At 42.1% G+C, this 16,051-nt stretch overlaps 1 protein-coding gene across 5 annotated transcripts in view; it reads right to left on the bottom strand.

Annotated features, from left to right (window-relative positions):
- Window positions 1-16,051, bottom strand: part of LOC111158943 (MCF.2 cell line derived transforming sequence) — a 112,354-nt gene that overhangs the window by 43,979 nt on the left and 52,324 nt on the right. For all 5 annotated transcript variants that reach the window (XM_022521286.1, XM_022521281.1, XM_022521282.1 and 2 more), the window contains 6 exons: window positions 8,815-8,934; window positions 7,879-7,995; window positions 6,200-6,349; window positions 4,081-4,214; window positions 3,667-3,781; window positions 755-874 (listed from right to left, as the gene is read on the bottom strand). In XM_022521286.1, coding sequence (XP_022376994.1) covers window positions 755-874; window positions 3,667-3,781; window positions 4,081-4,214; window positions 6,200-6,349; window positions 7,879-7,995; window positions 8,815-8,934 — 756 coding nt within the window. The remainder of the gene's footprint in view (window positions 1-754; window positions 875-3,666; window positions 3,782-4,080; window positions 4,215-6,199; window positions 6,350-7,878; window positions 7,996-8,814; window positions 8,935-16,051) is intronic.

Below are 16,051 nucleotides of genomic sequence, written 5' to 3'. Positions count from 1 at the left end.
TCTATCCCAGGTACTGTGCTAAGTGTTTTACCTACAACATCTAAGAGAATCCTCACAATCATTCTGGAAAGGAAATCACTTTATCCCCAATGTATAGATGCAGACAGCAAGGCTGAGAAAATTTAATCAATGTACCCAAGGTCACAAGGCAAGTAAGACTAAGCAGACTCATCTGTCTGAATGGCTATCTGCTTCAACTGCACAGCCACAGGATGGATAGTTAAGGAATTATGCTCATGTCTATTTCCATCATTTCCAGTACCAAATAGCATTCTTTTTTTTAAGATTTTATTATTTATTTGAGAGAGAGAACACACAAGCAAGGGGAGAAGCAGAGAGAGAGGGAGAAGCAGGCTCCCCACCGAGCAAAGAGCCTGACACAGCACTCGATCCCAGAACCCTGATATCATGACCTGAGCCGAAGGCAGACACTTAACACACTGAGCCACCCAGGCGCCCCTCAAGTAGCATTGTTGATGGGCATTTTTTCCTGGCTTCTTCAAAATGATTTACACCTTTGTTCCTAATGACAGGTCTGAAACCGTTCATATCATCTCAGAGGCCACCTATGACAAGCACAGGACACGTCTGCAGTGTCACATCTGGCTCACCTTGATCAGAAAAGAATATAGAACAGTATTATAAACCAATTATACAGACTACTGTGATGAAAGGTGGCCCATAAGGGCTGATATTACGGAAAATTATCAAAATGTAATTATTAGAATAGTGAACATCTCAAATGGGATCTTACCTGAGAATTTTCATCTAAGTTTTCCAACTTCTTTATTTTTTGTTTTACTTGACCTATGTTCCCTGTTACATCTGCCAACTCTGCTTGCTGGTTCAACATAAGTTCAACTTCACTCACAAGCTATAAATAGGAAAAAAAAAATACAAGTCTTAAGAGCATACAAGGTATTAAGCATTTTCCCTTAATCTAGTTTTGTAGGAAATGCTAATAAAAAGGACAGCAACACGGAAACATGGCATGTGTGGAGAATACTTTGTTATTTTATTCGCAGAAACTGCTATACTCTATTAAAATCTAACCTCCTGGATCTCAGGGTGTGCTCATGAGATAGAAGATATCACTATGTACACAGGCAGGTATATGCAGACGTGTACCAAAGGATATGCATGTGTATTTACTTGCATATTATATTCCCAAGCTCTGTGGTCAGTGGTCCTGGGAACAAAGACCCTCCAGTAGTAATGAACACAACTGGAACCTAGAAAAGGAACCCAGGGCTCCTCAGCCAGATGGATGATACCAGGACTAAGGCAGAGTACGTATGAGATGAACTTGGAGTATCTCTTTATCCCAGAAAGTAAGGAAGTGATAACAATAAAAGAAGTCTGGCCATGTCACAAGGACACAGTAGTCAGTCTGAAACACCAAAATCGTGAAGAACAACAAAGAATGACAAACCATCACAAAACTGGGAAGTCACGAACCCCCAAATCAGATAAACAAAGAAACGGGGAGAAGGGAGAACTCTGGCTCCCAGCGGCATGTCTGTGGGAACTGGGAAATATGGAGGGCAGAGTGAAGTGGGAAAATCAGCATTTTGCAACCATCATAGTAAGGACGGGTTGAAGCAAGAATCATTAATCGATGCTAAACCCACCCAGAACTTTTGACGAGCAGCAAGAAGTTTACATGACCTTACATTTTCTCCCCACCCATTTCCTACTAGTTACAAGCGGAAGGAGAGTAATGATACCGTGGAGAACTTCTACAGCACCCCGACCGGGTGATTAGAGTGCACATCAACAAGGGGGGGCAGGAGGACCCCACTTACCACTGAATGGAAGAACACGTCGCTTACATAGTACATGTGCTGGTCACACAAAGATTAATCGTGAGAAAATGTCAGACAAATGGGAAACGAAGAACATTTTATGTGAAAAAGAACTGTACTCTTCAAAAATGGCAGTGTCATAAAAGACAAAGAAAGGCAATGGAAATCTTCTGGATTAAAGGGGACCAGACATGACAATTTATACAATACCTGACCCTCTAAGGCTGAATCCTGTACTGGAGGGGGAAGAGATGATAGAAATGACATCACTGAATCAATCACTAAAACTGGAATACCAACAGTAGGTCATGTAAAATAATGCATCCTTTAGATGTCCGGAATTTGATAATTGGACTGTAGTTATGCAAGAGAATATTCCTATCCTGTATATTCAAGAATATTTCAAGTTTGAGAATATGTAAACTCTTCTGGATGGCTGGAATTTGCAAACAAGATTTTTTTGAAGTTAAGCTCCTACCTATAGAACCCATTTGCAGGTGACCATGAGATACAGATCATGTCCGTGAAATTCAAATCCAAGACCAATGACGAAACACTGATTAGAGGCAACAAGGATTTAAAGAAACAATAGAACTACAGGGCAAGAAATTTCTCTGGGTGGCAAATTAACAAGGAAGTAGAGGCACAATGGGTGTGCTTGGGAAGGAGTTATTTTTGCATGTGTTCGATTGGGGAGAAAGACACAAATATCCGGAAGGCCCAAGAGCAACCTGGCCTATTCTTTCCTTAAGGAAGGTTTCACAGAGAGCACCACATTCCAAAATCTGCTGGCATCACAGGAGGGAAAGGGCTGGAGGCACCTGATTCCATGTTCAGAACAGATGAAACACCGAGCAAGTGTGAAAGTCATGGGTGGGAAACAGGCTGACCCCATTCAAGAGAGAAAAGTAGGGAGACTTCCTCGGACCTCCTGGTAAAGTACTATGAGAGAGACTGCGAGGAGCCTGACCACATGTGATGCATTTTCCAGAAGCATCTGACAAGAAGGTACTTCTTTGTAACCTTTACCATAATGTATAATTAGACATGGTTTCACTTCATGCATTAGGCTCTTCATAGAAATAAATTATTGGATCTGAAAAATTTTCTGTTATATCATGTTAAATATGGTCAGTATAGGTATATGGTATTAAAAAAATCAAGAAGGAAGTGGGTATTATTTCCTTGGAAAGCTGAAAGGAAATTTCAGGCTGAAAGCATTTTTTTTTTTTTTAAAGATTTTATTTATTTGACAGAGAGAGAGAGAGTAGGCATAGAGGCAGGCAGAGAGAGAGGGGAGGAAGCAGGCTCCCTGCGGAGCAGAGAGCCCAATGCGGGGCTTGATCCCAGGACCCTGAGATCATGACCCGAGCTGAAAGCAGAGGCTTTAACCCACTGAGCCACCCAGGCGCCCCAGGCTGAAAGCATTTTATATGTAAAATAAATTACAATAATAAACATCAGGGTGAAGAGCAACTTACATGTTAGCACTCACGTGCTTTCTTATAGGACATTAGTAAGCAAGAAAGACAACTTGGAGAGGCGGGTGGGGGAATGGGGGTAATTGGGGGATGGGCATCAAGGAGGGCACATGTTGGAATGAGCCCTGGGCATTACAGGCAAGTGACAAGTCACTAAATTCTACCCTGAAACTAATAATATGCTATATGTTAATTAAACTGAATTTAAATAATTTTTTTTAAAAGAAAGACATCTTGGCAGGGTTCACTCACAACTGCCCCCTCTTCATCTCTCTCTGGGTATAAATGGGCATCTTGTGAGATTATATTTCTGATGATCAAGGAGTGAGAATCTCTGACATAATGGAAAAAAAAATGTGGAAAGGAATGTTTTTACTGACCTCTTGAAAATCCTGCTCGAACTTCCATAGTTGCAAATACTGCTGCATTTTTAGTTGGTGTTTCTCCCAAAATCCATCAAAAGCTATCTCCATATCATGTACTTGAGTCAGCAACCTTAACAAAGGAAAGTCATTAGAATCCCTTCCCGTCTTGTAGGTATGAACATAAGCCCGGTCTGGACATTAAGAATTAGAGGCAAAGTCAGAGGCCGTGACACTTGGTCCACGAAGAGACCACCGATGTCCACAGAACCTCTTGTACAAGCAAACTATTCTCTGGGAGACAACCAGGGAAGGTGTTCTGATTCCCAGAGGTCCAGGAATATTTTCACGCCTAACAGATGGCAGCGAAATGCATAATTCCCTTTCAGAAGGATAAAATAAGAAACTCCAAACCAAAAGGAGAGTACTCACTTGTTAACAGTCTGCCAGTCCCCATTCACGTGGTGACGGTGTTCGAGCCTTGAACCGACAGGGTCTTCGGCGCCGGGCACTTCCAGACTTGTGAGGAGGATTTTCCCCTCTTTGGTTACTGCTGTAATATCGTTCTGTAAAAAGGCACAGTGGGATGAGGAAGCCTGCTAGTAGCCTAATCGGAATGACCTAAAGAGAAGGAAGCATACACCTACAGCACGCAGAAGACAAACGGCCGTTCTAGAACAGCCTCTACTGAGGACATCAGTGCCACAGAATTCAAAACCCATGAGGATCTCCAAGAAGCCTCTGGCTGCTGAGACAGATGCTGCAATCACTGTTTTTACAAGATCTTTATGGGCGGGAGTACTTCGTGCTCCATTTGTCGTTTCCTTCTCTTACTGATAGAAATTTCTAATTTATTCTGTTCTACGAGTATTTTTAATGTGCTCCAACAAAGCAGGAGTAGCGTGGCACATTCAAATGGAGTTCAGGGCCTTTCCTACAATCCGTAATCATGACCAAGCGCTGACCACCCTAAGTAGGACGTTACTGCACGTTTGGGTTAATTAATTCATCATGAAGCATATGCTTCTTTTTTTTTTAAAGATTTTATTTATTTATTTGACAGAGAGAGATCACAAGTAGGCAGAGAGGCAGACAGAGAGAGAGAAAGGGAAGCAGGCTCCCCGCGGAGCAGAGAGCCTGACGCGGGGCTCGATCCCAGGACTCTGGGATCATGACCTGAGCCAAAGGCAGAGGCCTTAACCCACTGAGCCACCCAGGCGCCCCACATATGGTTCTTTCTATTCAGAAGGTCTTAACCTTGGTGGGTAGATTCTTCAGGCATCTAAGAGTGATCTGTGACCTCCTTCAGGAGATCCAAGGGTTCTCTGAAACGTTGAGCAAAAAATCCAGGTGTACGTGTATTTGTCTGGGAACAGGTTTTGTGACACTACCCGCCATGAGTGAGAACACAGACAGGACATGCGAGCATTTATGAAGCACCAGCTACGTGCCGAACTCTGTCGTGCATACATCGCATACTCCATTTCATCCTCACAGCGACCCTACAACGTGCGCAAGCATTATCAGCACCAGCCTTGTTGTGCTCGTAAGTTAACTCCACCTCGGAGAGAGGAGAAGCCAATTCTCCGATCACGCGACTCAGGAGGGACAGAGGTGCCTTTCCTTGAACAGTTTTACGTTTAGATTACGATTCAAAATTTCAGTTTCTCTCCTCTTCTTAATTTAAAAATGTCACCTCAAAAAAAATAAAAAATTAAATAAAAATGTCACCTCGACACAGAGCGTCTACCTGGGAGGGCCCCCCCGGCAAGCCTACTGTCATATGAAGGATGTGAATTATTGCACAGGTGCTTCTTTAGATCAATCTTTTTCTTTTTTTCTTCTTCAGATCATTCTTCAACTTTCTGGGGAAGGTGAATCTCAGAGCACTTGGTGATTGTCTGAACGGTGACTCGGAATCCTTCAAAAGCCAACACTCCAGACAGCTGCGCAGGAGGGCAAAATAAGCTTGCCATCTAAGGTCTACGGCACGAAACATCAAGAACTAGGACTCTGGGGGCTCCTGTTGTCAAATCATGCAACTCTTGATCTCGGGGTCATCAGTTCAAGCCCTACTCTGGGCATGGAGCCTGCTTAAAAAACAAACAAACTAGTACTCTATGGAAAAGAAAGCTTGTAACCAATTTGGCGATGTTTGCCTTGGTCACAGGTCTCCTGCCTCCTCCTCTGGTTCTCCTTCTCCATTTCACGTTGCTCCTGTAGTGGATATTGAACTAGAACACCTGTCTGCCTTTTGATTCTCCAACTTGCCAGATGAGAGGGCCTTTTGATGAGACAAAGAATACACGATAACGAAGATGATTCTAGGTTTCTATTTCTGGGGCACTTAAAAACCATCCTATGAACAAATAAAGCACTTCTCAGGAGAAGGCACGATTTGTAAAGGGGACCGTTGCATTCAACACGCCCAAGACATTCTCGCTGCTGCCTCCCTACCCACTAATCAGCATGAAATGGACAGGCACTGAACACCTCTCTAGGAAAAGAAAGACCATGGAGAATGTTCGTTTGTTGACTCTACCAGACATACCTTTAACATGTGATACCTTTCAGCACGAACTGCAAGGATTTCTTCTATTGAAGGAATGTCATCTGGTAGTTCTGTCTCTGCCAGTTCAGTTCCAAAGGACTGTAACATCTGAGCCATTTCTTTCACTGTGAGAGCAAAATTTTCTATAGCCTGCAAAGAGCCAGTGATCCTTTTAATTCCATGGAAACGGCCATGGACCAGTAACTGTATTTACTTTTATTTAGCTCTGACAATGCACATATATGATGACCTCTCCTCTGCTAAGAAAAGGTGACGTTACCCTTGGCAATCAAATCCAATTTTGCATCTGAGCCTCTACGAAACTAATGCAAGGTGAAGAGTCTCCTCAAATGCCTTTTATCCAAACATCTGTACTTATTTCTTGAACATCACCGAAAACAAATTTCTTTTTTTAAGTTTCTTTTTTCTAGTCATCTCTACACCCAATGTGTGGCTCAAACTCATGACCCTGAGATCATGACCCTCAAACTCCTCCAACTGAACCAGTGAGGCATCACTGAAAACAATTTCTTAAAGATGCCACGTACTGAGAAATTTGTTTTCTGCCTTGGTTTAGGCCTATCCTATTAAACTCTGCAAGTGTAAAATGGCTTTCTACAAACTCTACTTCTGAAGAGATGAGAACACCAAAGCCACTTGATGTTCTTTATTATAACTTATGAGCAAGCATTAGCATTCCAAACACAGCAATGGACAAAGGTGATGGGGGAACAAACTGGTCACGACAATTCATTCAGGCAGAAGACTTGAAACTGTGATCCCAAAGGCCCTGTTGCCCTAAAATGTCAAGGAAGGTTGTATGGTTGATTGTTTCCAAAATCAATTACTCAGGAAAAAAAGGAAGGGGGCAGCATGTAGAAACCATATAAAGGTTATGTTTCCCATGCAGCTCAAGGTAATCTGCTCTTTCATTTAAAATCTCATGGGTTATTAAAGGCTAGACAACACTAATTTTGACAATACACTTTTCGTATGAGTGAACAGAACTGCTGAATGACAAATAAAGATGAACATAGAATCATGATTTAATTCAATATCACTTCCTTCAGAAGGGTTCCCTAATCTCGGGGATATGGCGTAAAGATCCTTATGCTATAAACTCACATCTTGGGGCATGGGGCCCTTGCCTATTTGTAAATTTCTCGGACAGAAGCAATCTCTGCTATCATTCTAACCACCTCAGAAGCATCACTCGAACGAGATGAATACTACTACTCACATTTCTTGAGGGCTGCTTCTCTCATTTGATCTTCCCAGTAGCCCAAGGAGCTAAAGTACTATTATTCCCACTTTATAGTTGGGAAAACCAAGACACAGCGGGTATATAACTCGTGCCAGGTTATATAGCTAAAACTCAGCAGTGCTAAGATTTGAACCCAAACCCTTTGTTTCTTCAAGTTACTACAAGTCCACCAGGAGGGGGTGGGCGGAGCGTGATCGCCTTACTCCCTAGTACCCTCCTTCAATGGCCATCCTCAGTGACTCTGCAGCATTCCTAAATATTTCCTCTGAAAGAAAATCGAGATGTTGAATTATATGTTTTTTGAAAATAGGCACCCCAGATACCTGTTTTTCCCAAAGAGGAAAAAAAATTCTCGAACTAGATTTAAAGGTGAATATGAACTATAGGCTCTACGGTAAGGGCGAAGACAACATACATTTCTGAAGATGATCCATTCACTGTGGCAGTACTGCAAGGTGCCGCCTAACTCAGGGGTTAATTGCTTGTCATCAATGTATGTCAGCAAATCACTAACTGAGCTCAGCATAACCACCTATATAAATAAGCAAGAAAGATACTGTTAACTGCCCTTCGTGGCATCCCTCCATTCAACTGTACAACGAACTTCAGCATTCATCAGCACAAAGTTATATAAATGGTCCTAACAGTCCTCTCCTGTACCTCCCCCCCACACACACGTATGCACTACCTTCTTTAAGTAGTAACCGTTTTCATTTACGAAACATTTCTCTGTAAAGCAAAATTGATCTCCATAGAAACCCAAATACCTAATTCTCCTTGATCTAAAATTTTGTACTGTTAATGGCCAACCTTCTGAAAGAATGTTACGCCTACACCAAAGTAAAAGGGCTTCAATGTGGTAAGTTAGAACTTAGGAGGAGGGACTGGTCTTTGCAAAAGTATCACAATTTATGAGGGCTCTATTCCTTACCCTGAAAACGTATAGAAATATCTTTAAAAAAAAAGATCATGGTACTATGAACTAGCTCAGGATGTAAGTTCATGGGAATCAAATACATAAAACACACACGCAATTTATTTTTCTAAAAATAAAATGTCCTGATTTTATACACACACACACACACACACACACACATACACACACACATATATAACGTATGTGACATAGATCTTTTTCAAAAGGAATTGCTCATTACAAACTGATTAGACTATTCCTTTATTTTAACAACAGAAGCATAAGACTTTTAGGCATTTCAAATTTATAGTTTGGGAAGACAAATTCTATCTTTCTCTTTTACATGCTTTGTGAACAAAGGTAAAACATCAACAGCATGGTACAAATTCTTTATGATAATTAAAGAGAGAAAACATTTAAGTAAAATACTCTTACTGGTAATTTGAGCATGAAGTCTTCCTGGCTAAATCGAAATCCAATGTCTGTGAAAGTTCGTTGAAGAAAACTGGTAGGACGCAGAACCAAAACCAAGTGCAAGTTCCCAGGAAAAGAAACCTGCAGAAAGAAAAAACTGTCAAAACATCCACTCAAGTGAGCACGTAGCAGAAAATATGTAATGAAAGGAACTGACTTTGAAAGTAATAAAGGCCACTAAAAGGACAAAACTTTAAAAACTGATATTGATACAATCTAAAAACATGGAAATGGAAATAAAACTAGTGTAAGGTCATCAGATCAGATCCTCGCAACATCCACAGCCTGGAATTTTCTCATACTACAGTAAATCCCAAGTTACAAAGAATTCTACTCTTGAACTTCATTTTACTTTTTTTTTAAGATTTTATTTATTTATTTGACAGAGACACATTGAGAGAGGGAACACAAGGAGGGAGAGTGGGAGAGGGAGAAGCAGGCTCCCCGCTGGGCAGGAAGTACAATGTGGGGCTCAATCCCACAACCCTGGAATCATGACCTGAGCTGAAAGCAGAGGCTTAACCCACTGAGCCACCCAGGCGCCCCTTGAACTTCATTTTAAAGTTAGTCATTTGTACCTGAATTGCATTTATTCTCTGGGAAACAGAATTGGGAGGCAGGATCCTGGGATAATCCTACAAACCAAAGGGAGCTTCAATACTGTGTACCTGTACTAAAAAAATGGAAGAAACCTGTGCTGTGGAATCTTATTTCTAGTTTCACCCAAGCAACACTCACTGAGTATCATCTCCATGTCCACTCCCTGAAATTAAGTGCATGATTGTCACGCACCATTAGCATTAATTAATAATTAATTTATTATTTAAATTATAATTAATTAATAAGATGTAGTCCCCACCCACCTTGCAAGAAAATGACAGTCTACCAGTGCAGTACATCAGTAACTGTCACTCTATAACCCAAGTTAATAAGTGAAACGAAGGAAATACAGAATACTATGCAACAGGAAGTGCTAGTACAGGGCATCCTAGACCTAGGAAGATCACAACGGTCTCTCTGAAGCATAAAAAGGAATTAACTGGGTCAGAATGTCATTCTGGAGCACTAATGTTTCTAGAATACTAAGATGCGGTAGGCAGCCAAGACATAATTACTACAAGACCAGGAGGGCACTATGTAAAATTAGTGAGAGATAAAATAGTACGGCCCACTATTCATATGGGCCAATATTCATATTCAATATTCATCAAATGCCTACTAGGTCAAGTAACTTGTCAATTTTATCATAGTACCTCTTCGTAATAATCCTGAGAAGTAGGTCCCAGTCAAGAAAGGTGGAGGAAAATGACACCAGGGAGTGTGGCAATGGGAGGTTGTTCTAAAAGATGGATAGGAGCCAGATTAGGAGAGACCTTGGGTTCTTCCCTGGAGGCAAGGGGAGACTCTAAGAGGTTTTAGGCAACAGAGCAATATAGTCAGATCTGCGTTTTGGAAGGATCGCTCTGGCTTTAGGAAAGGACGGGACTTGGACAAGAGTGGAAACAGCCTGATGAGCTAGGAGGCCGGCCCAGTAATGCAGATCAGGGCTGATGAGTTTCTGAAATGCAGGAACAGCTGCAGTAATTAGTGGAGGATTTAGGAGGTACAATGTGCAAGACATGATGACAGAATGTGTCTGATAAGAGAGACTGCACCAGTCAATAACCAATCGCTCGAGTAACGGGGTGCATGACAAGACCCTTGCTGACATGGGGAACACAGGAGAAGCAAGGGGGTTTTTTAAAACTTTTTTTAATTTTTTTTTTTTAGTAATCTCTACACCCAACATGAGGCGCAAACTCACGACCGTGAGATCAACAGTCGCATGCTCTTCCAACTGAGCCAGCCTGGCACCCCAGAAGTGGGTTTTAAGAAGGGAGACAAGAGACTGATTCCCCATTCCTGCACACATTGGGCTGGAAGGGTCAGCAGGACATCCAGATGATGGCCATCAGACAGACATGTGGATAAGCCCAGAGGGAAAGAAGTCTGGACTGGAAATGTTGAGTCATCGGCCCCCAAACAGTGGATTAAAGCAGAACAGAGACAAACATGACAAAAATGCTTAAAATGAGCCATCTTTCAGGCAGGCTGGAATATTAATAATGGAACAAAACTATAAAACAAAAATTAATAAGATACAAAGTGGAGACGGGGGTTACATGGGAACTCTGCGCTTCCTGTGCTCGATTTGCTGTGACCCTAAACCTGCTTTAAAAACGAAAGTCTAGTAACAAAAAGAGTAACTTTCACTGAGGTATAAGACCTAGACTTTCGGGAAAGACACGTTTAAAACTGGAGATTTTGGGGGAGCGCCTGGGTGGCTCAGTCGGTTAAGCCTCTGACTCTTGATTTCAGCTCAGGGTATGATCTCAGGGTCTTCCGACTGAGTCCCACGTTCAGCTCCACGCTCAGCGGGGAGTCTGCTTCTCTCCTTCTCCCTCTCTCTCTGCCCCCTCCCGCTCTCTCTCTGAAATAAATATATAAATCTTTTTTTTAAAAAAACTAGGGATTTTTTTCCCTCTCCTAAAAAAGAGGGGGGGCACCCAAGTGACTCAGTAGAATAAGCATCTGACTCCTAATTTCAGCTCAGGTCATGATCTCAGAGTCCTGGGATCCAGCCCAAAGTTGGGCTCTGCAGAGTCTACTTGGGATTCTCTCTCCTTCTCCCTCTGCCCCTCCAACTTGTGCTCTCTCTCTCTCTCTCTCTCTCTCTCTGTTTCTCTCTCTGTCTCTGTCTCTCTCTCTCGATCTCAAATAAAACCTTTAAAAATTTTTTAAATTGAAAAAATTTCCAATTTCAAGGGCACCTGGCTGGCTCAGTCGGTAGAGCATGGGACTCTTGATCTCCAGGCTGTGAGTTCAAGCCCCATGATGGGTATAGAGATTACTTAAAAATAAAATCTTTCAGGCACCTGGGTGGCTCACTGGGTTAAAGTCTCTGCCTTCAGCTCAGGCCATGATCCCAGGGTCCTGGGATCGAGCCCTGCACTGGGCTCCCTGTTCAGCGGGGAATCTGCTTCTCCCTCTGCCTGCTGCTCCCCCTGCTTATGCGCTCTCTAGCACACTCGCTCTCTCTCTCTCTCTCTCTGATGAATAAATAAATAAAATGTTTAAAAAAAAAAACTGTTGTTTATAAGCCAGGCACGATATTCTGTTGTCACAGTCCAAACACAGCCTCTTACTAGTGTTAATACAGGTTCCAAATGAGAACTGCTCTCTTTCTTCAAGACCTCACCTCCCAATACACCCTGATTAGTATTGGGATGAAAAGCTGATGTCAGGGGACCCAAGCCTTGCCCTGGGTTCTTCAAACTAGCGTTGCCAGACGAAAGCTTAGAGGGTGCAGTTCGAGACCCACTGGCAGCCATGAGCCCTGCGGCTGGAGGAGGCTTATGTCAAAGAACAGAGCTAACGTGAAAGAGAACTGGAAGGAGAGACAGAGTTCCAGAAGGATGTATAGTCTACCCTATAGCATGTACATAACGTGCATTTTACTTTATGCTAAACAGGGTACATACTTCCTACAGTTATTGTAGGAATTAAAATAAATAATGAATATAAAGGCATTCTATAAACCCTAAAATAAAACACTCAAATAATGAATCATGGCACACTACATCAAAAACCAATAAAGTACTTTATGGTGACTAACATAACCTAATAAAAAAATAAAGAGATCGTTTTTAAATTTTACCATGGATTCTTGGACCTAAAGGCAAGTGGGTTTAGGTAGAAAACTTGTGGGTTATCGATAAAGGCTTGCTGAGGGGGAGGCTGGCAGAAACTTGTGAGAACTCTGGACCTATTTTTAGACTGACAGCAGAGTCTGCTTCTACCCCATTCTCTTTAGGAGAGAAGCCTTTCTTTTTTTAAGATTTTATTTATTTTTTTATTTGACAGAGATCACAAGTAGACAGAGAGAGGAGGAAGCAGGCTCCCCGCTGAGCAGAGAGCCTGGTGCGGGGCTCGATCCCAGGACCCCGGGATCATGACCTGAGCCGAAGGCAGAGGCTTTAACCCACTGAGCCATCCAGACACCCCGAAGCCTTTCCTTCTTCTTCAAATAGATACATTCCCAGAATCATTATTATACTTACCAGCCTTGACCCAGCTTGCCTTTTTACTTTTTTTTCCCTTAAATGAAATTGAAAGCACCCTACCTTTGCCAGCACTTCAAGCAAAATCTGTTTTGTTCTGTCCTGGACTCTAGGTGGACCTGGTCTCATCATCCTTGTCTCTCTGACTTTCCTTAATGTCATATTCTCTGGTCTCATACAGGAAATCTCTAGATGCAAGGCCCTCGGGCTAAGCGAATGAAAGCCTGGAATACTGGCCCACCTCCCAAACCGTCAGGGGCTGAGGGTGACACCATTAGAAACACAAAAGGCCATGTGGCAGCTCTCTGGCTGAGGTAAGGCCCCGGTCTCAGGTCCAAGGACAACGAATTACACAGGAGGGAACAAAGCTGAGAGGAGAGAAAATTAGAACCGGTGCCCACAGAATCCATAGGAAAGCACATACAGGCAGGGTTTGGGGATATCCGTCTGCTGATAAATCAGGGATTTTATGTTAGCTAATTTTTTTTCATATTTCATTTTATTTATTGTTTTTTAAGTTTTATTTATTCATTTATTCTTAAGTCATCTCTTACACCCAATGTGGGACTCGAACTCACGACCCTGATATCAAGAGTAACACACTCTTCTGACTGAGCCAGACACGCACCCCTGTTAGCTATTTATTAAGTCAGTTATTGCCTATAGGGCGCCTGGGTGGCTCAGTTAAGCAGCTGCCTTCAGCTCAGGTCATGATCTCAGGGTCCTGGATCGAGCCCAGGCTTGATCACTTCAGGCTCCACGCTCAACAGGGAATCTGTTCTCCTCTCCCTGGTGCTCTCTCTCTGTCGCCCTCAAATCAATAAATAAAATCTAAAAAAAAAATCAGTTACTCCCTATATTTGAAAAAGTGGTTTATCCCAAACACTGAAACCTGTAAAAAAAAAAAAAAAAAAAAAAACTCCAAAGATAATTCTACATTCTAATCAAATCATTCTTAAGTAAAACTTTCTGATTATTTTATCATACATTCTCCTTCCTTAATTCATTCAAAATGCTTAGTGATTTGCTCGTCCCAAAAAACCCACAAAATTAGCATTTTAAAAGAAAACACATTATCAAGGATGAAAACTTCAGCTAGTGCTTGTATAATTACATTTACAATGTTTTTCATTATACGGTAATTTTAGAATCCTTATTTTGCTACCATGCGGATCCTCCTAGAACACATGGGCTTTGTTAAACTTATAGCTACTCTCAAATTTAATAGCCATTTGGAGCAATAAATACCTTGTAGGCCAGAGCTTTATAACCACCAAACAGCTGGGTGGCCCTCAAACAATCCCATCTGATTGGTCAGTTATGTTTTCTTAGAAAATGAAATCCTTCAGTTCAGACCCTGTATATGGTTTCCATCCCTCGCACCCATCAGATCCCGCATGCAAACCAGTTGTACTGGATTTTTCGATCCCCGTCCCATTTACTTAACCTGAACCTAAACAGGTGCTTGCCACACTGTGTAGTTACAGCAAATCCACAACCTCACATGAACGACTACTTTCCTTAGCTTTCTTTAGCAAAAAAAGTGTGTGTGTGTGTGTGTGTGTGTGTGTGTGTGTATGCATACAGCACACAGAATACAGAAAATGATCCTATGTGGTGTTATACGGTGACAGATGGGAGCTACGCTTGTGGGAAGCACAGCATAGCCCAAAGAAGTGTCCAATCGGTATGCTGTGCATCTGAAACTAACATAATACTGTGTGTCAACTAGGCAGAAATACAAAATTTTGTAAAGTTGTTTTTTTAAGGGACGCCTGGGTGGCTCAGTCGGTGAAGTGTTTGCCTTCGGCTCAGGTCTCGATCCCAGAGACCTGGGATTGAGCCCCACATCCAAGCTCCCTGCTCAGCAAGAAACCTGCTTCTCCCTCTGCCTGCTGCTCTCCCTACTTGTGCTGACAAATAAATAAAATCTTTTTTTAAAAAGTTGTTTTTTTATTATTTTATTTTTAAATAATCTCTACATCCACCATGGGGCCCAGACTCACAACCCTGAGATCGAGAGTCAGATGCTCTTCCAACTGAGCCAGCCAGGTGCTCCAAATACAGAATTTTTCAAATACACACATTCATATATACTCAGGACCTCTCAAGGCCTTATGGTAGGGGAGAGGAGACTGGCTGGGTAAGCATGGGTGAGAATATAGCTTTCTACTGAAAGCACTATTATAAGAATTGCAATCATCATGAGCATTATTATGACATTGTGCTAAGTACTTTCCATACATTAGGTTCTATTTTTATCCTTGTTTCACAACTGGAGAAATTGACTGTGGTAGGCTAGATAATGAGTCCCCAAAGATGTCCACATCTTAATCCCTGGAAATTATAAATATGTTACTTTACAAAGCAAAAGGGACTTTGTAAATATGATTAAGGTAAGGATCTTGAGATGGGGAGATAATTCTGGATTATTGGGGTGGAACAATGTAATCACGAGGATCCTTATTAAACAGAGAGGGAGGCAGGAGAGTCAGAGGAGTTGTGACACTAGAAGCAGAGGTCAGTGACACAAGGTCATGAGCCAAGGAGTATGGGTAGCCTCTAGAACCTGGAAAAGTCAAGAAAATGGATTCTCCTCTAGAGCTTCCAGAAGGAACACTGCCCTGCTAGTAACACACCTTTCTTCTAGCCCAGTGAGACTTATTTTGGACTTCTGGTCCCAGAACTGTTAATAGAACACATCTGTGTTGTTTTGAGCTGCTAAGTTTATAGTTGTTACAGCAGCAGTTGGGCGCTAATACACTGAGAACTTCTAGCTTGGAAGTAGCAGAATGAAGAACCCAGGTTCTCCTGACTGCAGAGCCAGACTCTTAAACAGGCTATGGCCAGAAAATAAAAAGAACATACACTTTTTTCATTTTAGCTCTCCTTCCTCTGGAGAAACTCCTAATGGATAGAAAAAGGAGCAACAGGAAGAATTTGGAGAAGCATGGCAAAGATTGTACAAGGATCAGTTTCAAGGCTGAGAGTCTAAACCTGAAACCTACAGCAAAGGTGACAAACATGAATGCCTACCATGTGTTAGGGGGACAATGTAAACATGTGAAGTAGGCAGGGTTTAATCGAAAGACAGCCTG

This window comes from Enhydra lutris, unplaced genomic scaffold, assembly GCF_002288905.1.
Source record: "Enhydra lutris kenyoni isolate GAN:26980312 unplaced genomic scaffold, ASM228890v2 scaffoldscaffold65, whole genome shotgun sequence".
Taxonomy (NCBI): domain Eukaryota; kingdom Metazoa; phylum Chordata; class Mammalia; order Carnivora; family Mustelidae; genus Enhydra; species Enhydra lutris.
Note: the sequence above shows the minus strand (reverse complement) of the source record. Positions and strands in the feature narration are given on the sequence as shown.